The sequence below is a fragment of the Rhodnius prolixus genome, unplaced genomic scaffold (genome assembly GCF_049639745.1).
Source record: "Rhodnius prolixus isolate KJV_2025 unplaced genomic scaffold, Rpr scaffold_2, whole genome shotgun sequence".
Lineage (NCBI taxonomy): Eukaryota > Metazoa > Arthropoda > Insecta > Hemiptera > Reduviidae > Rhodnius > Rhodnius prolixus.
The window spans coordinates 10,416,776-10,442,693 of NW_027411592.1; the positions used below are offsets into that span (position 1 = coordinate 10,416,776).

The following is a 25,918-nucleotide window of genomic DNA, read 5'->3' on the forward strand; positions in this document are numbered from 1 at the left end:
CAGCAGCAGTCTATCCAGCGCATCTTTTTGTCTCACTATAGAAGTTTCTCCGATCGTGTATTGTCTGGCTTACTTTTTATCTAGATTCTCTCTTTTATTATCGTTTAACTTAATTAATATAATCTACAGGATTTTAATAATAATTTCCGTCAAAGTAAGGGGGAAAAACGGAACTCTAATTAAAATAAGTACTAAACTAAATCAACCAGAATAAGAAAGAGTTTTTGAAGCTGTTAAAAAGAAACGTTTTTATTGTTCAAAAGAAAGGAAAAATAGATAAAAGAAAAATATTTCTATACAATGAAAAAACTTTTAGAGTAATTTCGATACTTTCGAACGAAATTTTATCCAAACATCTGGAGAGAAAGGAGTGCTTGATAATCGTTAATGACAACGAAGACGCCAAGTATTCCAAAAATTGTAATAGAATAAGGTTAATATACAGTAAAACATGTATGTAATTGGGCCACACAAAAGTATCACCTAGAATATGAATGCTCTGGGTGGATTATCCAAAGAGGGTCACAGGAAGTGTATGATTCGGCCACCCCCACCATCAAACAAAAACAAATTGCAATTCGACTTTTTGCGTCGATCTTTTTCAGAAATAATAGTTATGAAAAACCCAAGTTCCAAAAAACCTTGAAACGGAATTTTAGAGACTTATTCAAGTCACAAAACTATTACATAAGTTGCGAGAAAGACACCTTGAAGAGAGTTTTTCCAACTGTATTGGTAATTTCCATTCTCTTTAGAAAACTAAGCAACTGTGAGAATTGAGCTGAGACTGTAGAATATGCAACCTAGACAATAACCGAATCAGAAGTACAATGCTTTTTTGAAAGGCCAATAAGTAACATACGTAGAATCTCCTCTTCCGTTACAAAATCTACGAGGGTTGGCTGAAAAGTAATGCACACAAGCTTGCCGAGCGCGAACGGAGAGCTTCAAAAAGCGCCCGAGGTGGCATTTGGAAGTCGTCACATTTCCCCTTATTACGTATGCGCTGTTTGAACTCGCTGCGTTTAGCCAGTGTATTTTTAGAAGCCGAAGTATGGACACATGTACTGGTGCAATGTCACTGTATCTGTTACCGACTTTCTTTTGAATATTGTGACAGAGGACGAATCATGAGTCCATCATTACTACCCAGAAGAGAAAAGGCAGTGCACTGAATATCGACATGCGTCTTCCCCTCGGCCGTAAAAGTTCAAAACACAACCGTCCGCAAAAAAAAAAAAAAATTCTTCAGCCTGTGTTTTGGAATGCTCACCAAGTTTATGTGACCGATTTTCTGGAACCAGGGGCAACGGTAAATTCTTCTCGGTACTTACAGACTCCTAAGAAACCTCCGAGATTGTCGTGTTAGAGGCTGCTTGGCACCAATAATCTTACAACGTGACAACGCTCATCCTCACACCTCGCGCAAAACTGCAGAGGCTTTGGAAAAACTGAAGTTTGAACTAATTCCACACCCTCCTTATTCCCCAGATCTTGGCCCCCAGCGATTTTTATTTGTTTCCTCCACTCAAGAGAGACCTCAATGGTAATCACTACTCCTCAGACGATGAGGATTCAAGAAAAGTCAAAAGAATTCTTCAGTGTTGGAATGGAAAAACTTGTTTCACGTTGGGAGAAATGTATTAGCGTTAATGGTGACTACATTGAAAAGTAATACATAATTGTGAAGCTTAAGAATTGTACTTTAATATACCTTCTGTCCGAACTTGATAACTCTTTTCTTTCCTCCTCTCCTAGCATGTGTGCATTACTTTTCAGCCAATCCTCGTAGGATACACCGGGACCAAACCAAGTAAATAAATTCACTCGCATCAAGCATAACAGACAAGATATCCTCTCCACAAGCTTCTACGAGAACTTGCCAGTACAAAGAGAAGAAAAGGGGGAAGATGTGATTGGCAGAAAATATACTCTTGGCAAGCGTACTGTCTGTCTAGTTGACGCAGGCAGCTGGATGTTGCTGCTTAGATCTAGACAAATGATCTTTCCAGTCTTTATCCCCATTTAACATGTCTTTACACCTATGGAGTACCTCAACACTGCGATCTGGATCATTAAGTAATTTGAGGGACATAAATTTTAAGTCAATACGCTGTACCCCCTCAAAAAAGAAGAGGAGTGTTGATATAAATATAGGCCAACTTCTTGTTAAAAGACTAACCAATCAGCAATGTAATTTTTCAAAAAAAGAACTCTCACGACCCCCCACAAAGTTATTTATTCTCGCTTTTTTGTTTTCAAGTTCGACGGATGATAGTTATCACAAATTTTAGAACCAATCAAAAATGGGATCTTTATTTCCTAGCAAAAAAAAAAAAAATAAAAATAAAGAAAACATTTGAGGAGCCATTTTAGTTTTGAAAGAGAAGAAAAAGAAATTCCTGAAGGAATAATTTTATATCCTTGATTTATGGCGATAACCCTCAAGATTAAATAACTTCAATGCACAAAGTTCCCCATTTCTAAAAAAAAATAAAAATACAAACCCCCACCTGAGATAGTAATGGCTAACCTAAAAAAACAACATTCAAAATAAAACATTTAAAAAAAAATTAATCACAAATTCAAATAGAAATTATAGAGCCTAATGTACTACCTAAATCTTAATAGCCTAAAGGCAGATATAGGCCTATTTTTCATCAATAATGATTGGCTACACTAAGTGTTACAAAGTTCTCAATTTTGGTGAATGAAATCTCGCCCATTCTTCCAATCCCACCTACAATACCCCCCCTGCCCTGTCTACTCATCGCCCCCTCCCGAAAAGTTAAATAGTTGAAAATACCCTCCAGCTATTTTATAACTTTTTTTTTTTGTAAATTACTTTTCACAAAGTAGGCTTTCATCTTGTAAATGAGGGTAAAAATGGGTCATTTCTTTGATATTTTGATTATTCTTCTTCTCTTTTATACCAAATAAGCAAGTAAATCAAATAAATACGAGGGTCGTTTGAAAAGTCCGTGCAAAGTCAGAGAGATAGCACTACTGGCGCGTATCGAGGTTATGTTTAGTTAGTAGCATCTCTTGGAAGAGCACACACCAAGTTTCAGCCAGATCTGACTATTTCTTTGTGTTTGGCATTCGTTTGAATCGAGGAAGTCGAGTGATTTTCAAAAAATGGACGAAAAAGAATTTCGTGTGTTGATTAAACACTACTTTAAGAAAGGCAAAACGCCTCAGGAGACTAAAGAGAAGCTTGATAAACATTATGGTGACTCTGCACCTTCGATTAGAACAGTTTATAAGTGGTTTCAAAATTTTCGGAGTGGCCATATGGGCACAAGTGACGCTGAACGTTCTGGACGCCCTGTTGAGGTTACTACTCCAGAAATCATTGATAAAATCCATGATATGGTGATGGATGACAGAAGAGTGAAGGTGCGTGAGATTGCTAGTGCTGTGGGCATCTCGAATGAACGGGTACATAATTATGTTATATAACGGGTATATAATTATAATTATTATATTATAATTATAATTATAATATTTTGCATCAACATTTTGACATGACAAAGCTATCCGCAAGATGGGTGCCGCGATTGCTCACGCTTGACCAAAAACGAAATCGTGTGAAGTGTTGCAAGGACGGTTTGCAGCTGTTCCAGAAGAATCCACAGGACTTTAAGCGTCGTTTCGTCACTGTGGATGAAACATGGATACATCACTACACTCCTGAGACCAAAGAACAATCTAAACAATGGGTTACCAAGGGGGAATCTGCGCCAAAAAAGGCGAAGACCGTTCCTTCGGCCGGAAAGATTATGGTGACTGTCTTTTGGGATTCGCAAGGAATAATCCTCATCGACTATCTGGAAAAGGGTAAAACTATTACAGGTGCATATTATTCATCGTTATTGGACCGTTTGAAAACCGAGCTGCAAGAAAAACGCCCACTATTGGCCCACAAAAAAGTCCTTTTCCATCACGACAACGCACCAGCTCACACCTCAGCAGTTGTGGTCGCAAAATTAATGAAAATAGGGTTCCAACTCGTTTCACATCCCCCCTATTCTCCAGACTTGGCTCCCTCGGACTACTATTTGTTCCCCAGTATGAAGAAATGGCTGGCGGGAAAAAGATTTTATTCAAACGAGGAGGTGATTGCAGAAACGAATGGCTATTTTTCAGACGGACAAATCATATTATTCGGAAGGGATCAACAAACTAGAGCAGCGTTGGACGAAGTGTATAAGCCTAAAAGGAGACTATGTTGAAAAATAAAAAAGGTTTACCCCAAAAAATTAAGTAGTTTTTATTTTTGCACGGACTTTTCAAACGACCCTCGTAGATATAGTCTAACAAACTTTCACTATGTAACTTTAGAGATCCAAAAAAATTTAGTACCATTACTCCTTTGTGTAATGGTCATCCCTCTATGCGTGCCCTCGGGAGGCCAAATACAACGTAAATATGGAATTTATAGGGTTTCGTGACCGTAAATTGTTAAGCTTAGGATTCAAGATTGGCAAGGAATCGGTCAAATAAAAAAACAACTCGTCTTCTTGACAACGTTTCGACAAATATATTGTTCTCTTCAGGGCGTGGCTATGCGGGTTGGTTGAGTTACAGAAACTTTCAGTTACCCGCATATCCACGCCCTGAAGAGGACAATATATTTGTCGAAACGTTGGCAAGAAGACGAGTTTGTTTTTTATTTGACCGATTCCTCGCCAATCTTGAATCCTAAGTAAATATGGAATATGGATACTAATGTAAAACAAACTTAATCAAAACCAGCCACATATAAACTCAAATACATCCCTTTTTGATTTAGATAATTTGTTAAATGACAACCAAATCAAAGCGGCTAGGCAATGAACATCTTCCAAATAGAAAAACTTAACCCCAAAATATGAAATAAGTTCTAGGCAGATGTCAACGAATAAGTATTATTTTAAAGCAAATTTTGGACCAACCCAATGTTTAATATTTTTAATCCGTAATTTTGTATCCGGAAAACAGATATTTTATGACGTGATTTACTTTTGTTTTGTAGCCTCTCTCAATAAAATCATGATTATGGCGTTTCTTGGTGAGGAGATGCAGATAGAATAAATATTACAATAACAATAATGACATAAATGTACCAAATATGTAATTTATAGCTTGAACTAGCAATAACAATAAAAAAGAACTGTGAGAACACTTTCCGGAGAGTGGCAGTGCAGTTGTTTCTTCAAATGACCTTTTTTTTGACACGCCTTTACCTTTGAAACAAGAGGTGGATCATTTTGCCCAGGCTCTGCAGCCAAATAACCGACTTACTGTGCAGCTTCTTAGTTTTGTTAAGTCCTGGACTTTTCTCGCTATTTATTCTTTTGCAATATTTGTCTAAGCTCTCGTATAGCAACCCTGCGAACTGCAGTTTCCGTTACACAGGAAGTGAGTGGCCTACTCTATGAAGGTAGTACCTTAACCTAGGAAGGGCCAAACAGATCAAAGGTCACTCCATTCCTAATTCTACAGTTTTGTCTTTATCCTCTAATCATTATTGACACCTTTGAACGGACTTCTAGTGCTTAACATGCTCTTTCCCAAAACATGACTAAAAGGGGCCCTCCATTAATTGTATCTGAGACAATGCTGGCCCAGCAAATGGCCCCATTCTTTAAGGCACGACAATATCTGAGATCATTGGAACGGATCTTTTTTTCACTAATAGCCCCCGGACAGTGTTCTCTCGTTACAGGAAGACTGTCCCTCATCACCGGACCTAAAAGAAGAAGAGAAGAAGCTTCTAGAAAAAAAAAAATCTAACAGCTAGCAACTGGTCTTGAATCTGGGCTCTCCAAGTGGGAGAATCCCTTCCCTCTTTGCCTATTGGTCAGTCCTTTCATTACCCTAATACGAGCATAAATCCTCACCTTACTGGGCCAGGAGAATTATGTCATGAGCCTATGCTCTCCAATTCAATGGATGAGGAAGTTCTGGACTATCAGCTCCTTTAATTTGAACTCCTTTCCTCCAATAACTTTTCTCGATATTTCCGCAAAGCAGGCCAATCAAATCATGTAAAAAATAAAACCTAATTAGAGCCAAGGTTGTATGTAGCCAAAATTCGTAAACATGTAGTTAGTACATCCAATAAAATTGCTAAAATATGTCGACATTTAAATGAATGCTGTGAAAAGCAAGTAAATTTGTACAACTTAGTAGAATACTAAACATTTGCAATATTTATGCAAATTAATATTTAGATATTCATAATGAAAAACCAGCAGAGTTCTGGAAAGTAATGAAAAGTGTTTTTCATAAACAACGGCTTAGATACCATGTCTGAAATTTAACAAATTGTATTCCTCAGTTTATCCGTGCTTGTGCTCACTCATCTGCATCCAGACAAACAACACTTGCTTTATATCAGCACAATATTCTCTTGTTTGTAGCACAAGACCCATCTAACTAGAATGTGTAAATTATTTATTTTTTCGTTCCTGCAAAATCCTGTAAGAAATATGCTTCAAGCTGTGGATTCGTTCAATTCTCACCACTCATCACAAACATTAGTGGCTCGTAATGAATAAGAAAAATAATTTAATTTTAAATTGAACTATTTGTGAATTTGGGTCCAACTGCTCCAATAACATTGCAGTAATCAATGGCCGCAAAAGAATCAATAAAGTATGAAAGACTCTTAAATTAAGAGTTGAAATAGACGGCTGGATCAATTTCACAATTTCTTCCCTCATTTGGAGCAAATAATAGAAGGGATGAGTAATTAATCAAATAAATTTGCCAATACATGTATTATATATCGTTATGCATAAAGTAGGGGCTAAATTAGAATCATTCCCTGATAGAATGGAGTGAGAATATCAAAGCTTTAAAAGCACAGAAACAATCAGCAGTAAGTTTCATGCAGTAAAGAAAAAGTTCAAGCTTTAATTAATCAGTGTAATCTCTGAAAATGGAAGCTGAATTAATTTGGATTAACTTTATCATTACTGGGATAATCGCTGCGGAAATTACTTTAGATAATAGAAAAACTTATTAATGAAATGTAAAACTCACCTGTTCATCACGTTGAGTCATTCAAATAGATTCAGAGAATTTTCCGTCAATAAACCAAGTACTGCACTAATTTGACGCCAAACAATTATTTTTACTGCTAATTTCTTCACAAATTACAAGAAAATTTCCACTTCAAAACCAATAATCATTTGAGATCCCAAACAAGTATAATACGATTAGCACATATTCAATAGCCGCTTTACACTATGACGTCAAACTGAAATGGAGGCAACTAATAAACTGGATTAAAGTAAATAATTAAAAATAATAATTACATTCCCCGAAATTAATCAAAATTTATTATAAAACGAAAATTTTTAATTATACATAATTTTTAATTAATAAAATTATGAAAATGTCAATTATTTAAGATTAAATTATAACTAAAAAATTGCTTAATTAAGAAGTTAATAAAAATAAATTAAAAAAACAATAAGTTAATTAAAACGATATAATTATAATTAATACTGAAAATAAAATGGAAATTTCAAGTTCACAACAAAGTCGCCATTGGCTTTGTCAGTGGATCACGTGATGGCTGCCCTTTATGAACAGAGAAGTGTGTGTAAGTATTAATGGAATAATTATTAAGTGGTTAAATGCTAAAGATAAGCAAAATTTGAAATAATTGGTACAAGAAGAAGTCATTAATAAGATTGTGAAGTATTAAAAGATGTATTTTTTGATGGATTCAATCTTTTATTGCAAATATTGTAAATGAGATCTCTTGATGTGAAAGAAATCTAATATGGCGGTTAGTCAAAATTAAGATTTGAAAGATTGTATCATTTAAAATACTTTTCTTCATGCGTAGAATTTAAAAGTAGAATAAAGTAGATGTGAAAAGAATTTTTTTCTATTTAAAGCTAATAAATAATCACTCACTTTTTACAATCCTCCTTTTCTGACAGAATATTAGCGTCTTTGGAATTGCTTAAGAATCCTTTGGTTCATTTCAAGATTTAATATTAACAAAAAAAACCTTTCTACATTCAGGTTATCCGGTTTGGTGTTGAGTAGTGTCCGTAAAGTGGTTTGTGATCAACCAATTCTTTCCTGGAGCCTAGAATCTCACAGAAATTTAAAAGGTAACATTTATTCATCTTTACATTAATTATGGAAACATAAATTTACCTTATTATTGTACGCCGGTATCACGATGGATTTCCAACTAAATATGCAATTTATTATTTTAATTCTGAACTAAATTGAAGGAATCATAAGGAAATTAATGAGCAGTAGACAATAACTTCTTCATGTCCACTCTTTTCTAATGTATACTTCTAACACTGGAAGTGGTAGATTTGAAGAAGTATTGAATAGAATATTTCCCCCACTTAAGCACAATGTTGTGTCTGGAGTTTAGGTAGGATATTGAATTATAATATGAACAAACTCTAGTGTTCCTTAGAAGTTCCAGGAAGTCTTGTTTACATGTAAACTCGTGTTCAATAACTCTTTAAGGTACACTATGGTACAAAACTTAAAATTATTCTACTAACAGACTTTTTTCTTATAAATTCAATGCCTACTTGTACTCTCTCTTGGATCTATTTAGTGCAGAATGTAACGCTAATTTTTAATTAAAACTTAATTTAAATTAAATTTAAAAAATGTTCTTGCATGGGATTTATTATTTAAATTTATTAATTATTACTAGAAATCTTTGATGACATTTTTTCAATTCCGTCCTGTTCATCGCTTGCTTTTCGCTCATCCCATGTTCCAAGCAAACTCTCTAGGCACCTTGTCCAACCATCTTCTTGCCTTTAGCAGATTCTAATATTAGCCTTCCTTCTACCATCCTTTACACCTGCCCAGAACAGCAGCTCCTCTATAATAATCTAGAAGAGTTTCTCCTTCGCGTATCTGTAGGGATTCCAGAAACTAGATTCATAAGACTAGACGAATTTCCTTCATTCCTATACATATTTATTTGTATGTGTTGGTTTTGTTTGCAATCAGTAAATATTCTTTTCTGTGGGCTAAGAAGCAACACACTTATACGTTTGAAAAGTCCGTGCAAAAATAAAAACTACTTAATTTTTTGGGGTAAACCTTTTTTATTTTTCAACATAGTCTCCTTTTAGGCTTATACACTTTGTCCAACGCTGCTCTAGTTTGTTGATCCCTTCCGAATAATAGGATTTGTCCAAATCTGAAAAATAGCCATTCGTTTCTGCAATCACCTCCTCGTTTGAATAAAATCTTTTTCCCGCCAGCCATTTCTTCATATTGGGGAACAAATAGTAGTCCGTGGGAGCCAAGTCTGGAAAATAGGGGGGATGTGAAACGAATTGGAACCCTATTTCCATTAATTTTGCGACCACAACTGCTGAGGTGTGAGCTGGTGCGTTGTCGTGATGGAAAAGGACTTTTTTGTGGGCCAATCGTGGGCGTTTTTCTTGCAGCTCGGTTTTCAAACGGTCCAATCACGATGAATAATATGCACCTGTAACAGTTTTACCCTTTTCCAGATAGTCGATGAGGATTATTCCTTGCGAATCCCAAAAGACAGTCACCATAATCTTTCCGGCCGAAGGAACGGTCTTCGCCTTTTTTGGCGCAGATTCCCCCTTGGTAACCCATTGTTTAGATTGTTCTTTGGTCTCAGGAGTGTAGTGATGTATCCATGTTTCATCCACAGTGACGAAATGACGCTTTAAGTCCTGCGGATTCTTCTGGAACAGCTGCAAACCGTCTTACAACACTTCACACGATTTCGTTTTTGGTCAAGCGTGAGCAATCGCGGCACCCATCTTGCGGATAGCTTTGTCATGTCAAAATGTTGATGCAAAATATTATGTACCCGTTCATTCGAGATGCCCACAGCACTAGCAATCTCACGCACCTTCACTCTTCTGTCATCCATCACCATATCATGGATTTTATCAATGATTTCTGGAGTAGTAACCTCAACAGGGCGTCCAGAACGTTCAGCGTCACTTGTGCCCATATGGCCACTCCGAAAATTTTGAAACCACTTATAAACTGTTCTAATCGAAGGTGCAGAGTCACCATAATGTTTATCAAGCTTCTCTTTAGTCTCCTGAGGCGTTTTGCCTTTCATAAAGTAGTGTTTAATCAACACACGAAATTCTTTTTCGTCCATTTTTTGAAAATCACTCGACTTCCTCGATTCAAACGAATGCCAAACACAAAGAAATAGACCGATCTGGCTGAAACTTGGTGTGTGTTCTTCCAAGAGATGCTACTAACTAAACATAACCTCGATACGCGCCAGTAGTGCTATCTCTCTGACTTTGCACGGACTTTTCAAACGACCCTCGTATTCCTTAACTTTTGGTGGCTTTCTAATGCTAGCGAATTTCAATTAATTGGAGAATATGGTTTTCATTATTTATTATTTGTAGATCATCAAGAAGATCAGCTTCTCCCTTCTCCTGTTCGGCCAGGAGATAAGGGATCTTTCGAATGCTCGCTTTACCCATTGTCTTTAATTCTTCTAAACCTTTTTCGTAAGTGAATTATAGATATTTAGTAATATCGTTTCAGTTACTGAAGTTTTGACCAAACTCCCTTAACTCGAGATGGGTGACTCTATTGGAGCGATTCTTCCAGTATTTCTGAGATTTTCTCCGACTTCTTTTTTTTTAACTTAACATATTGCAAATGTACAATGAAGCCAATCGTTTTTATCGAGGAGAGTCAATTTTTCATGGAAGTCCAATCACTGCCACCATTCTAAAGTGCAACGCCAAAACCAATAACTGATTCTATCTGGTATAAAATGTTAATTATCGTTGCTTGGATTTAGAGTTTGTAGAAATTTTCTGTAGACTGGGAAAGCTTTGCAGAGAACTGCCATTTCCTTTCTCCTTCAGCTTGCACTGTTTTCGCTTAAAGTACTCCCTGCACTTCATGGCAGAGTTTACAATCATAAAAACGCTTTTCTCGCCAAGTGACTTCCTTTGTCTGCTCACTTGTCTAGCCTTCTAATCTACAAGCTGACCAGTTAGCTTGCAGTAATTCGTAAACAGTTTTGGAAAATATAATGAATTCCCATCGAAAAGATGATTGCTAGATAATAATTTGTTTTTGCTAAATTAGAAAATAATTAAAATTGGCTATTAAAATAATCGACAGTAATAATTACTCCGTTAAGATGTGATTTATTTGATACAGACACTGAATATTGTTGTTTAAGCTTTCCTAATTGGTCGTTTAATTGCTAAAAGATTCTGTTTTAATAACAATAATTTTTGTATTACAATAAATCATTATGTTTTGAAAAAAAAAGTTAGCAATTTTAACTACATATATTTAGGTGCAATTACTGTTAATGGCAATAAAAAATTCTAAAATACGTAAGACTGTTCGCTTGCAATTAGTATATACCTGCGGAGGAGGGCTTACACGTTTAGGCACAGCTGATGATCTTTAAAAATTGTAACACTCCGTTCATCAAGAACCAACACCTTCTTGGGAAAAATTAGGCTACACGGAACTGCAATACTAGTACACCCAGTTTGACAACATCAAGGACCCCTTAATCTGTCAGAAATGACACTCATACAATTCTTGCAGAGGTAATAGTACTGCAACTATATGAGTTCAGCGGTAGTCATCATAATCATCTCCTTACTTTACAGATATCTACTACTTCCTAAGAATAGTGTACACTAATAGTATATAGCTAATCTGTCGCACCAATTGTACAGCAGATCTTTTATGACTAAGTAGTTTGAGACAATTATAATACTTCCCTTTTTGAAGCGGAAGGAAATCATATCAGAGAATCATATTTACGGTGAACTTACAATTATTCATATTCTCAATGTTAGCAAAATTCTTTCTTATAATACTAATATATACTCTACACATACTAATGAGTATACTACCAAATGCATATATACTATCTCTACTACATTATTAATTTAATACCACAAATAATAGGTATATACTGTGTTAATATACTAATAATATTATGCTTTTTTATTGAGAGAATGTCGTTAGCGATGGATATAAAGAAACGAAATATACAGCTTGAACTTGATGTAATGTTAACAATCTCTTTCACTTATTAAGAGGAAGTAATGGCATCGCTACGAATTTTCAATATCGGATAACTTCAAAAATGAAAAGTTTTTCACAAATAGGTGTGTACAAGTGTTTGTATGTTTCTGGTGCCTCTTTGAAGTGGAGCAAGATGGGTAGTGTCTGCCTGTGTTCTTTTTCGTAAATTGTAGATGTCGTGCGTTTATGCGATCAGTCTCTAAAAAGTGTTCATACTGAGAGTACACTGCCCGGAGGCTGGCAGTGTACTGAAAAAAAAAACTACAGGCGCTAATGATTTCAGATGTTGAAGCGCCTTAATTTAAAAAAACAAATAAATAATAAAATAATCTCAAGACCTAAATGCCATTTTAATAATTGGTTACCTTTAACAAGTTAATATTACTTTTCAGTATGAATTTAATTATCAAAAAAATTTAATTACGTAATAAGAGGAAGTCGTGTGAGTGTGCACACCAGATTTAGTTTCCGGTAGGGTCCGAACTGAAAGGGTGGGACTGAAACTAGTACTTCCGGTGGGAGGTAAATATAGAAAACTAATACGACCGCCGTAAATCCTCTTTCAAAGGATAAATGACAGCTAACTGGCGTTTGCGCTAAAATTATGTTATTAGGAGCAAAAAGAACATCTATAATTAAGTAGGCGATAATCACTACCAGGTTTTAATATTCATGAACAGTATTAATAAAGTCAAACCTAGGAAAAATTAAGCACAGTGAAAAGTTTATTTTAATTAAATAGGGTGTGGTTTCATTAAAAGTTATTAACTTGTAAATTATACTACGTTGCGTGCTAATACGTTGCTGAAGTTGAAGTATGAAAAAAAGAGGAACGTGATGCTTTGAAGGAGGTGTGGCCGCGGCGGTAAGATGCACATAATATAGAGGGAGGTCAGGCAGAGGTAGAGTACGCGCGCACAGTTTAGCCGATGTGAAGAGCTGCAAGAAGAACGGTACCATGGCAGCCTTGAGACCGGTTCTGCACATCTCGCCGGCAATCAACTCTGATCCACCAGTTCTTCAAGCGCACTATCGGAGGCCAATACTCCTGACTACAACATAACTCTTTCTGTTCATGTTCCCAAGACATGTTTATTCCTTACACATTTTTATTGCACCTTTCACTGCTAAGAATGCACCCCGTGGGACTCCCAAAACTATTATCGCTGGCAATATCACAAAATTATTGTAAATTGAGGAGTGAGTGACTTAAATATCTACTGCGGTCTGTGCCATCTATCGTACTTACTTTGGTGTCTTCAGTTTTAGAGTTTATAGATATGACAGTTAGCTACAGTTTGATTGCCACCTGCCAGTCGCTGTAAATGACAATCCATTCACCTTAAACAATAAATAATTGCCACAACCTTCGCTTGTAAAACGGTAGCAAACACGCCAACGCTTCCCTAAGGTGATTGGCGTCTTCCGGCTATAAATAATGGCTTCTACAATGCTTTGTAAACATCGGTACACCAAACTGAAACACCCAATATCGGTGTTAATCGGGCCCAATCATTTCTGCCCGGCACTCCGGTTGCATTCAGTGATTTCTGCTGCATTATTTATTATTTATAAACTACGATATAGTTGTAAATACATCTGAAAAGTAACAATCCCCATTCTGTGATGGCTTATTTTAGCATCCACAATTAGAATACTCTACCGGTCATTTCTGTAAGGTTAGACTTGGAAGAAGAAGAACTAGGTACGGCTCTTATACTCCCAGGAGAAACAATGGTCAGCCCTACATGTCCTTCATAACGACAGCCATGGGTATAGCAAGGAATAACTTCCCTAGACTCGATATAACTAGGACTCATGCATTTTCTTAACTTTTCTATAAGGAGGTTTGTGGTGATTGGTGTGGCCGTCCAGCCGATGTACCAAACAGTTAATAATGGACACCTGGTTTTACATTCTCACTCATATTTGCAAATTATTAACTATGTGAGGGCACCAAGGTAAATTGGTTACCAATTCTTGTCTGAATTTCCAAACCAGTCTTGAGCAGTATCTTCGTAGGATTTTTAATAGCCCTTAGAGCCTACAGGCTGTCTAAATAAGACGAATTAGTTATTAGCTTATCTTCTTTCTTGTAATCTGTTCAGTCGTAAACAGCTTTTTTCTTTCTTTCCCGCCATACGTTTTCCCGCGCTTCTGATTCCCGCCAAACTGCTGTACCCTCGCATCTTATTAACTTTGCTGCGTTTTCATTTCTGCCTTCCAGCCTACAGTGCATCTCGTTCATCGGCTAGAGAAGGGAGCAACAACCGCCTTCTTGTATCCCTAACATTACATATTCATCTCTTCAGCATCAATTTTTCTCCATCTTCATCTGCAGGGGTTGTCTCGGTGTCCTTTGTTTGCCCTCTTTATGGCCCTGGCCCTTCTGGCCTTGACCCCACTTGGTGTCCAACCTTGTCGAAGTGGTGAGGCTTACGCACTAAGGGCACTAGAAGATAACCCCCTCTAAAACTCTCGCGTCTTCCGCTTCTGGGTGCCTACATAATCTAAACAGTAATCATAATTATTAAGATCAGCTCTGATTTTCTGGCACTCCATCAAAGCAATTTCTATGTACTTCTCGTCCAGTCTTTCCAAATTATCCAACTTTAAGTAGAAAGCCTTAAAATCATCCCAATTTCTCTCAGCTTTAGGGTTAAGAGGGGATAATCCTTTAGAAGAAGAAACAAATAATTTACCACAAGATTTGTTTTCCCAGTAGTGTATCTCTGCCTTTAGGAAGTCGCAGTAAGAATATAAAAAACGATCAAGTAATATGCTGCTATTTCTCACCAGTACACGAAGACGGAAGTGGTAAAGGGAAACTAAAGGATTGGCTAGAGAGTGGTGCCAGCTAGAGATAGCGGCTCCTTCCGCTCAGTAGGAACCCTTCGGTCGGGCTGGATGTAAATGTTGGACACCATCCATCACCTTCCGCTGTAGCTCTCATCGCCATTCTGCAGCAACTTCCGCACTGAAGCTCTCGATTTTCCTTCTTTTCGTTACCCCCGATCAAATAAATAAATTTCGGAAGTTTATGTAAAATTTTATTTAATTAAAATAAATTATAAACAAAATCATAACAATAAACAATGAAGGCCACAACAAACCGCAGATGGACTTCACGACAATAATCTGGGAAATGACAGAACTAGTTAAACAGCTATGAAGACCAGTGTTTTAAATTTAAATTTAAATTACGACAAAAAGGTACAAGATGGTTATCTACCTTAAGGCAAGTTTATTTTCATCAAAAAATGGTACGCTGACGACATTTTGTAGAAAACAGGTGCAAAAAAATTACCAAATGTACACCAATTCCATCATCATTTGAATAATAAAAGCATCAAATCCTCTACCTGAAAGAGCTTTACATAGAAACATCAGTTAAAACAAAAGATGTCACTAAAGGAAGGCTGCATAACGCCAACTGTTTACAGTTTCTACTTCGTTTTGCTTTCTTTAGACGTGAATGAATTTTTAACTCAGAATTATCAAACCGGTTAATCAATGGTGCTATAATTTAACGATATAAACAGGAATCAGCTGTAAACAACTGCATGAGTTCAAGAGCAGTTCAATCTCGATCTTTCTTTAACTGAAGATAAACGCTTTAACACACTTCCGGTCAAATTTGTTACTTTCCTCGAAAGTGTAATTTTAGAAACACATTTAACTCTTGCGAATGAACGTCATAGGTAGGACCGTACATTTTTCCGGAATGGTACTACAAAGAAAAGCCTAACCACATCTCTCAGAAGTTCATTAAATAGAATTTTCCTTATGAAAGCAATTTTCAAGGAAATTCTTAAAAAAAAGTTACATTATTTTTTTAATGACATCATAAAAATTAATGAGAAATTTTGAACGCTAAGTTACTGCCGGAAGTAGCTAAACTAAGTACAATGATTGAGCTTCATCCGCTTTACAGTTTTCCAGCTACTGGTGACGTAAACACAAATCTTCCAACAAAAAAACCTTCAAAACCTTTTATCGTGTGCCAGGATATTCAAAACATTCCCTTCCAGAAAGTTTCGACACAATCCTAATAAGTAAGGGAATGTAGGAAATGGACTTTGATTGAGTTCCAGAAGAATGAGATAGAAAGATCTCAAACTTAAAATGCGACATCGCTGCACTAAGCGAGTTAAGAACTAAGAGGGTTCTAGGAAATAACATTCACAAATCTTAATCTAAAGTGTACCAAACACTAACCACTACTGAATACAAAGTTTATTAAATTTTTAAAAATACGATTACAATTTCCCGCAATTTTGTTTCCGGTGAATATTTTTTAAAAATTTCGATCCAATCTAATTAGTGTTCCTGATTAGAGCCCAGCTGACTAGGTGCCGGCCATCGTCTTATTCCCTATTCCTCCACTTCCTCCCATGACGTATGCGAGTGTACTACAAGAAACCACTAATTGCATTATGTGGTACCAAAAACACCACCTGACACACACTTCGAGTAATTATTAGATATTTATCATACAACATTAAATTATTGTTAATAACTGTACATATTTATTTGATAAATAAAATGAACAGTCCATGTAAAATTGTTCTAGTAAATAGCGCTGCAAACAGCCAATCTGTGTACTAAATGAGTACAGTGTACACAAACAGATAATTAAATACAATCAACATGAATTTATCTAAACAATCTTTGATCTATGGGTAGCTGTAATCATTAACTGTACACTGTTCGCTTAGAGTGGACATTTTTATCATTTAAATTAGCCAATTTTAGACGAGCAGTTATAGTATAACACAAATCTAGCTAGTTCATTAATTAGAGAAACATTAGTTAGCCCATAAAAGCGCCAAGGTAAACTAACTAACTTACCTGAGCCACATTCCAACATTTTACCCACAAGATTGTAGTAATATCGTTAATAAACTACAACGTTATCTCTGAATTATGTTTACTAAGTTTATTTTAAGTTAGAGAATTATAGAAATTAATATCGCACGTTTTATCTGTTATTTTTTTAAGGTTATTCATTGAGAGAATATGTTATTTATTAAATAACATTTACTTGTGAGATAAAAATTCTCGAAACTTAGTGAGAGGGATTGCAACAGTGTTCCCTGATTCTGTGTTCTAAAAATTGAAACTCGCTCTCTCGTGATCGTGCTGCAGTTGTTAGTAAAGCTCAATACACGAAAACACAAACTTGCGAATACCTTTTAATGCAAACGCTAGCGCTTACAAAACTTTCTGCGAACGGTTCCGGATCAATTCCCGAAGAGGAATTCGCTTTCACGTATTTGAAAACAGGCTCCAGTTAGTGGCTCCGGCTCGTGGCTAACTTTGAGCGTGGCTTTACGATGCGAGAATACATTGAACAGATTATCATTCAACTGTCAGGATTTAGGTTGTGTCCCTGGGTGTAGAATAAAAACTGGGTCCCTCTACCCTTAAAAATCCCACTGTCTGTCTCCTATTAAACCTCTCGACATTATTATGACTCATAGGAAGTAAGACCTCAAAGTGAAATGTTCATTCAGTAAAGTGAGACTTCCGTTTTAGAGATTTTGAGTGATTCTAGATTGCTGTTTAGGTTGCCTGCAAAGACCCAGCTTCAATATAGTCTCAGATTCATACGATTTTTATTTATTTTGAGATATTTTACTAGAGGATTCGATTTTAATTATTATAAAACAATTACTATTTTTAAACAACTTTTTAACTAAGCAACGTTTTAGTTAGAATGAATCTAGAGATGCCCAAACTTAGCAGGGAGTAATGTAATGTAAAAAAGTATACAGGGTGAACTAGTAAGTAATGTCCATAGGCCTACTGTGTGTAGTACATCTAAAGTGGAGTTCAATGACGCATTGGCCAACTTCATATTTTCCTCTATTCTTGAGTGACGTCACTTTTAAGTTTTTTTCTAAAATCATTACTTTTTTCCAATAAAAAAGTTATTACTCAGAAAGTTTTTGTCCGAATTCGATTCTGATGACACGGTTAGAAAGACAGATAAATTTTCTAAAAATTGATACCATATTGAAGCATAAGTTTTTCTCTAATCAGCCTTAATCTCCCTCCGAATGCTGGAAAAATAGAAGTTATCGAAATTTTCAAGAAAACTCATTCGGCCCTTACGTGATCATTATCAGACCTAGGTGCTGGCACTTTTTATAAAAGTTTCCTTGTTTAATGGTCTTTCAAACGGTGTATCATTTTCCAGGATTCCTTTTATCTTCGTATGAGAAATTACGTTTGTTTTATAAGAAAACGTGTTAACGAGCACTCAACAGTGTTAGTTTATCAAGTTGTTTAATTCATTGAAAACTCTTTTAGATGGACCAGTAGTCAATTTTAATGTAGACTGTCCTTAAATTAGGAAGTCAAAAGTTACAAATTGCACTAAAAAAAAAAAAAAAAATAAATCTAAACTCTCTGAAATATTTGAGAAAATGTTAGGAAATATTTTAAACAAGTACTAATTTTGTAAAAAAAAAAAAAATCATATAGGTAGGTAGTTTGTATTTACTCCAAATTACAATTTCACACACAATACACTGTTGAAAAAGAAAAAAATGTAAATAAGCCTTAACCACCCTTTGAACCCTCTAACAGATAATCGTTGAATCTGAATTAGGTATTAACCAATACAACTAGGTGCCTTACAAATAAACTTCCCTTATCTGTTAGTCTTGGTTTCAAAATTTTCTATTGTTCCATAGCTCTGTTGAGTACTCGTGAACACGTTTTCTGGTAAAACAAACGTAATTTCTCATACGAAGATAAAAGGAATCCTGGAAAATGATATACCGTTTGAAAGCCCATTAAACAAGCAAACTTTTGTAAAAAGCGCCAGCACCTAGGGCTGATAATGATCACGTAAGAGCCAAATGAGTTTTCTTAAAAATTTCGATAACTTTTATTTTTCCAGCATCCGGAGGGAGATTAAGGCTGTTTAGAGAATAACTTATGCTTCAATATGGTATCAATTTTTAGCAAATTTATCTGTCTTTCTAACCGTGTCATCAGAATCGAATTCGGACTAAAACTTTCTGAGTAATAACATTTTTATTGGGAAAAAAGTAATGATTTTAGAAAAAAACTTAAAAGTGACGTCACTCAAGAACAGAGGAAAATATGAAGTTGGCCAATACGTCATTGAACTCCACTTTAGATGTACTACACACAGTAGACCTATGGACAATACTTACTGGTTCACTCTGTACTATACAAATATATTGAATACTATAATTTACCTATATCCTATACAATACAATAATTTGCACTTACTTATTTATTTAATAAATTTATTAATGTATTAATGTATTGGGACGGCGGCCCTTGTAAATATAAAATTAGTAAAAAATAACGGGAGATTTTCATATAGAGATTTCAAGGCAAGTGAATACGCATGCGTAAAGATGGTTACAATTTATTTATGCACGTGTACTCTCACACACACGTGTATATTACTAAATTAATGGTAAACAGTTTAATTTAGAAGTAATAGGTGCCGCCATTGCACAAGGGAGGCTTTACTGGCAAAAACTGCCATTAAAATTAAAAACCACCACCAAATTTAATCCCTTTTAGAATCTCTCTCCTGGGTGTCTCTTCTCCTTTACTTCCTCTCCACACTCCTTCTTACACACCGGAAGTAGAAGTTCGAGCGTGCAGATTTTTAAGAGTTTATTACCGGTAATTCACTTTGTAAGGATACTTACAAGATCGAGAAAAGATAGTTTCTAGAGAATTGGTTTGTATGTCTGTATGAAGGTGTGTGGTGAGTATAACTCAAAATAAGATTGATTGTTGCGTTAAACTATCCCAGAAGGAAAACTCAGTTAACCAATTATATTTGGCTCCAAATTTCGGGCAGTCATTACATACATAAAGGTCAATGCTAATTTATCCCAAATATTATTCCTGCATAATTTGATTAAGAGCACGCCACAGAGAGGTGGGTAGTCAGTCTTGCTCCTCCTAATGTGCCAGTTCACTGAACTGTACGGCATTACCATTCGGAGTAATATTATTGTAAGAGTCCAAGTTAATAAAATTTCTCGTTTAGAGAAAATCTTTTGACCTCCTTCTCCTTCTTCTTGTTCTCCATGATCTTGTTCTCGTTTTTGTTCATATTAATCTTAACTGGTTCTCTCTACAGTCCAAGGTGAACTTTGGCCTCCCTTACAAGTCCTCTCCATTTATCTACTTCTTGAGCTGTTCATCTCCATTTGGTCATCTCTAGACAGATCATCTCTTCAGAACATCGAAGTCTTAACTCCAACATTTCCTCAGGTGTCCACTTTTTCTCTTCCTGGGGAATACCTCTCTTGTTAATTTCAAATTGACCATCCCCTAATCTAGTAGTCTTTCTACATAACCAAACCAGCTTTTTCTTTTTGATTTAATGAAACTAACTTTATCTTCATGGCCTATCAGGTCGCCCAATTCTCGGTAGGACCTAATCCGCCAAGAACCTTGCGCGTGCATATTGGCTAGGGCAGAGGTTACCAATCTTTTTCGGTTTGCGGTTCCCTAAACAATCGGATTTTCTCCGCGGCCCCCCTTAATACATAAGATTTTTTCTAAATTTTTGACTTCAAAAGCGATTACCAATTTAACAGCGAGAAATTAAAAACAGATACTTACTATTTTCCTTGGGATAATATAAAATATCTAATTTCAATTGTTCCGGTAATATCCATATCGAGTATATCCACAACCACCATTTGGTTAGGTTAGTTGGAAAATAAATTAAACACGAATTTTAAATTCATAAACAATTTATTGAACGTCCATTGATGATTAACATTATTAATGGGATGAATGGGCTTGATGTTCACTTTACAACTTCTCAAATCTCGGAATAAAATTGGGTATGGCTACCCTCATCTCTTGTTCAACGTTAATATTCGAGCGATATTTACTTTTTATTACCGCTCCAGCCGAAAACCCAGCTTCGCACCAATAGGATGTTGCAAATGGAATTAATATTCGTAGAGCTTTACCACTAACCAGTGGATATTCCTTTTTTACTGATATCCAAAAATCAGAAAGTTCCATGCTACCAAATTTTAACTTTAAAGCATTATTGCAAGACAAGTCAATAAGAGATTCTTCTTCTAAAGAAGTAAATTCTGATGGAGCCTTGGCTCTAAATGGGTCTTGAATCCATGTAAATTAATCATTATCTGCTTCAAAGTATTTTTCGAACTTTTTTATAAGCTCTGATAGGTGATCAACAAAAATGGATTTTCTATTGCAAGACAAATTAATTCCATTGGAGGTTACAAACTGGTGCAAGGGGAAACAATCGAGAATTGGAAATTCCAAGAAAATTGCCGAATTGTTTAATTGAATATTTCGCGGCGCCCTTATGACGGCACCGCGGCGCTCCGGGGAGCCGCGGTGCACACTCTGGGAATCACTGGGATAGAGTGTACTTACTCTAGTACAGTGAGAGTATAAATTTGTTCAAACGAAAATACTCATACCAAAATTATTGTCTTCCAATAGAAATATAGCACCGCTATCAAATAAATAGCCACCATAGACTGGAAACGAGAAAACTTAAAATGAAAAACTGAATGTAATATCCACCACCAATTTGGAAAGACTGATGCGGTAATATCTCTAGCGCTGAAATGAATGGGGGAAAATAGAAACGATCAAATAATCACCAATACTGATACACAATAACAATCTATTTGGTAAATGATAAGCTATCAACACCGGTCATAGCAATGGGAAATCTAAGATATCAACCAAATCGATCTGTGTACTTCCAACACAATAATCTACAGAGAGAACTGTCATTGAAAATAACTGAGAGAGATCATTTTTTTTGTACAAGAAAGTTTGGGGAAGTGGTCTACATCGCTGGGTTACTTTGCAAAGAGGATGTTTGGAGAAATTTGATAAATAAGAAATGAGATAAACGAAAAGTCTATGTTTTCCATTTTCTTGAGAGTTCAAAAATAAGGGCATCAATTTAGAAAATCTGAAATGAACGAAATACTTACCACCCTCACTTGCGACTGCAGCAAGTGAAAGTATAAAGGAATTGGGGCACCAAAACTTATTTGGAAGGGGGGCAGCTAACAGACTTCTGCCGAAAATATTAAATTTGATAAATTGAAAAAGCTGCTAATAATTATGCACGTAATAAGAGCTTTAAATATGTCACCACTAATTTGTACTAAAATTTTATGATACGTGAATATATAAATGATCTTTCTAATTTCACACGCACTTACAAACGTACACCTTTAGATACAAGATGAAGGGAGGAGTGTTGCATGTACGAACATGTTAAAACTAAACCTGATAAATATTATTTTACGCAATAGAATCATATTATTATCATTATATGTAATCCATTATGGAGAAAATTATATAGCAGGCCCAAACATGAACCCTTCTAATATGTAAATAAGTATATGGTGTTTTTTTTATGTAATTCTTTATTTTGGTAAATTCATAGTAGCTCTAAAGACACATACTACACACATAATAAATATGTGTGCACATAATTACACATAAAATGTAGAACATATTTATATAATTGTTAATCTTTTATAAGAACATAAAATTATTGATTTTGTAAACACTGAGATTAACAAAATCTGGTGTGAACAGACAAACACGATTTTCCTCTTATTGCCATTTCCGGAGTTTTACCCTTTTTTAACCGGAAACTTCCGGAACTGTCCCCAATCAATCCTCTTAGAGAGATTATTTCAATAAAAGTTTTAGATCTACGTCGGAGGTCGCCCAAGTGGTCCCCAGGAGTCTATTTAACAAACGTAGGGGTCGATCTGAGCCAGGGGGTCGAAGGAAAAAAACAATTTCGAACCCAATATAGCGAACCTTGCAAGAAACACCAGGCACACCCCCCATCTCATTAATTAAGAAGCAATACTGTAGATACTTTACTTATTTATAATTAATCTCCTTAACAAAAACTTACAGTTTAACAAGTTAAGTATAAGGGTTGATTAAACGCCAAAAAATACACAAAGCTATACTTCCCCTTAACAAGAGTAAGAGCAGATCGTCGCTTTAATGTTACCTAGGGGAACCCTAATCCTATCATCCTACCAAATTTTATCAAAATCGGCCCAAGATTTACAGAGTAATTAGTAATAATAATTTTGGAGGGGGCCTTACATAAAGGGGGCTAACTCCTCTCCCATTCGATGTACAGCGTCGAGACGAAAGGCACATCTACATAAAATTCCGAATCGAATGACACCTCATTCATGAAAATTGGTTCTCGCGTTTAGGCGCTACGTTGTTTACATAAAAGGTAACAACAAGAAGAGCAAGAACAAGAACATTTTCTGAAAATGCCGTTTTTGCTCATTTTCAGCAACGTATTTCTCGAAATCTATTTAATCTATATTGTTGCAAAAAAAATTAAAGTCATAAAGGAAGATTTTCCGTATATTTTAAAGAAAATTTGGGAATTTTATCTTTTATAGAAAAAGAGAAAAAAATTGTCAAAGTTGGGTGTTTTTCAACATTACGCTTTTTCGTGCAGTTTTTGACGATCAACCCTTATACGACTGTCCTACCGGACAGTTTTAATTTACTTATTTACAATACTTATTATTTAATAAATATAAAGGTATTAAATTTCAACATTAAGATATTTTTCAGAAAACTATTGTTACACAACGTAAAATTACTATAATAAATGTTTAAAATCATAAAATAAATGTACAAACCTAATAGTACCTAATAGATAGTTTTATTTTAATTAACTGAAAATTACTTTTATGAGGGTCGATGGAGATTTCGAAAAATTATATAGGGATCCATGATCAAAAAAGTTTGGCGATCCCTGAATGAATTGGAAATAGTTTCGAATCCATTTGAGTCAGCAACTATAGTGAAAACATAAGTCGAAATCTTTACTCTGATGATGAATATAATGATCAAATGAATGAATCCGCGAGTTACGGCGGATAAAATCGAAGATATTGTGGACCTAACTCAACATTTTCAATTACTTCAATTTGAAACTTTATCTTCGCAGGTCTGGAGGGGAAGAGGTTGAGTTAAACTGTACACTAAAGTGCAGTTTCAGTATATTGTTCGATTCTTAACACCTCAGTGATATTTATGAGCATAAAATGTACAATATTTCGGAACTGAACATCAATTTAACGAACAGGGCATTTTTTTGGAGGGGCTTTTTGCACTTTTGTTGCTCAGTTATGGTGAGCTCTGGAACCGGAAGTGATCGTGACTTCCTTAAGCGAAATATTTTTTGTTATAATGAACATTTATAATATAAAAAAACATTCATTTCTTTAATCGCGACGACGGTCTAAAGTGGTGTGAGTGTTCAGATCAGATCTTTTATAAATACAGAATATCAGGAAACATGTACTTCCGGCAAACTAACACAACCGCGCCAATAGTATATGATAATAGTAGTGACAGAAGGAGGAAGGTGTTTAGCGGAGAAGAAAACAGCTGTAAAGTATAGATGAGACATAGTTACTGCCAGTAGGCTGTGCAAGAGGTGGTTCAGCTCTGGTAAGCCGAACTGTGTGCCACAATTATACGCTACACGTGTAATCTGTCAATGTCAAACCAAAGCTTTAACCCCCCAATCGTGTTCCTCCCTCCTCTGACGTCATTTCTTTTTGTCTCCTCTCTCTCTCTCTCTCTCTCGCCATGTTAGCTTTGACATAACAAATTATACGGTTTATCATAAAATGTCCGGTGTGCAGTGAGCTCAATTATCTGTTATCATTATTAAATGACGTAAAAGAAAACTAATCAATGAAGTAATTTATTAGCGCTCCAGCTGCTTGGAATAAGCACAATCTATTGGTGGAACTGACAAACTGACAGAATGAAGTTTATTGTCCTGTACAGTTTGAAGTGATTTGTAAGCAGTGTGGGTATTAATTTTTTTTTTTTTTTTAATAATAATTAAAAATAAAAAAGATCATTTAGAACCTCTGATAATGCACCATTATCTCTACTGACGTCATAAGTAAAGATAAAACTATTAATCAATCAGAGAGATGTTGTTCAATTATTGGGACTTAAAACTCATTCGTTTTCAAGATAATTCTTTTATAATACATAATATTACTTATTTTTTAAGTTCATCTAGCAGATTCTAATCTAATCTAATCTTAGAAAGTCTGAAACCGGTTAAGATTAAAATAAACATGAGTGCTTCGACAGATAAAATTAAAGATATTTTTTAAAGGTTCTCTGGAATAGAGTGGGGGGGAAAAAAAGGTGATTTTACAAATGGGTTTGTCTGTCAATTAGTACATGGTCACCGGAACTCGGAAGTGGAAATTAGGAGAATGTTTATTATTGTTTACTGGATGAGTCCCAGTTTGCAGAGCCCTCGTAGTGAAAATTTGGTATTTCGTGTTTTACCGAAACTGTAAATGATTACTAATTTGCTGTTCTTGTTGTTTCAGGTGAGCTGGAAATAACACCAATTCAGCACAATGTGGTGAGTCTTACTTCCTCTTAGTTATTGTTACTACGGTTTACCTTCCGTTATTGCAGTGTTTACACAGCCTCCATTATTCTTGGACTATTAATATACCAATCCATCGGTGAACCTTAATTACATTAAGCTAAAACAAGTCGATTTTTACCAACGTTGCGTAAAAAATAGGAACCTTTGGATTCAAAGAATTCGACCGAATTCCTGGCTGGCCTTTAGTGGGTGAAGTTCTAATCAGGAAGCTAGGCCTGATGCTAGAAAAATGTGTGACCCTCAGTTTACGTAAGATCTGGGGTAAGCAAGGGCTAGCCCGGAACAGCAATTTCTATTTCATTCAACACACTATTGCCAGGAACCGGTTCCACCACGATAACTATC

At 35.5% G+C, this 25,918-nt stretch overlaps 2 protein-coding genes across 4 annotated transcripts in view; one reads left to right on the forward strand and one right to left on the reverse strand.

Moving 5' to 3' along the window:
* The window catches only part of ckn (CRK like proto-oncogene, adaptor protein), a 357,411-nt gene that overhangs the window by 217,597 nt on the left and 113,896 nt on the right, over positions 1–25,918 (reverse strand). The window contains exons 1-2 of one of the 3 annotated variants that reach the window (XM_074120794.1): positions 7,033–7,212; positions 5,886–5,992 (exon numbers count right to left, since the gene is read on the reverse strand). The exons of 1 other annotated variant lie outside the window; for it this stretch is intronic. The gene's annotated coding sequence lies outside the window, so the exon portion shown is untranslated. Of the gene's footprint in view, positions 1–5,885; positions 5,993–7,032; positions 7,213–25,918 lie in introns of those variants that run through there. One more of the 3 variants, XM_074120795.1, reaches the window with a different exon arrangement.
* Positions 1–25,918, forward strand: part of LOC141450176 (ras-related protein Rab-13-like) — a 175,027-nt gene that overhangs the window by 14,355 nt on the left and 134,754 nt on the right. Inside the window, exons 2-4 of the mRNA XM_074120332.1 lie at positions 7,588–7,597; positions 8,029–8,120; positions 25,509–25,543. Coding sequence (XP_073976433.1) covers positions 7,588–7,597; positions 8,029–8,120; positions 25,509–25,543 — 137 coding nt within the window. The remainder of the gene's footprint in view (positions 1–7,587; positions 7,598–8,028; positions 8,121–25,508; positions 25,544–25,918) is intronic.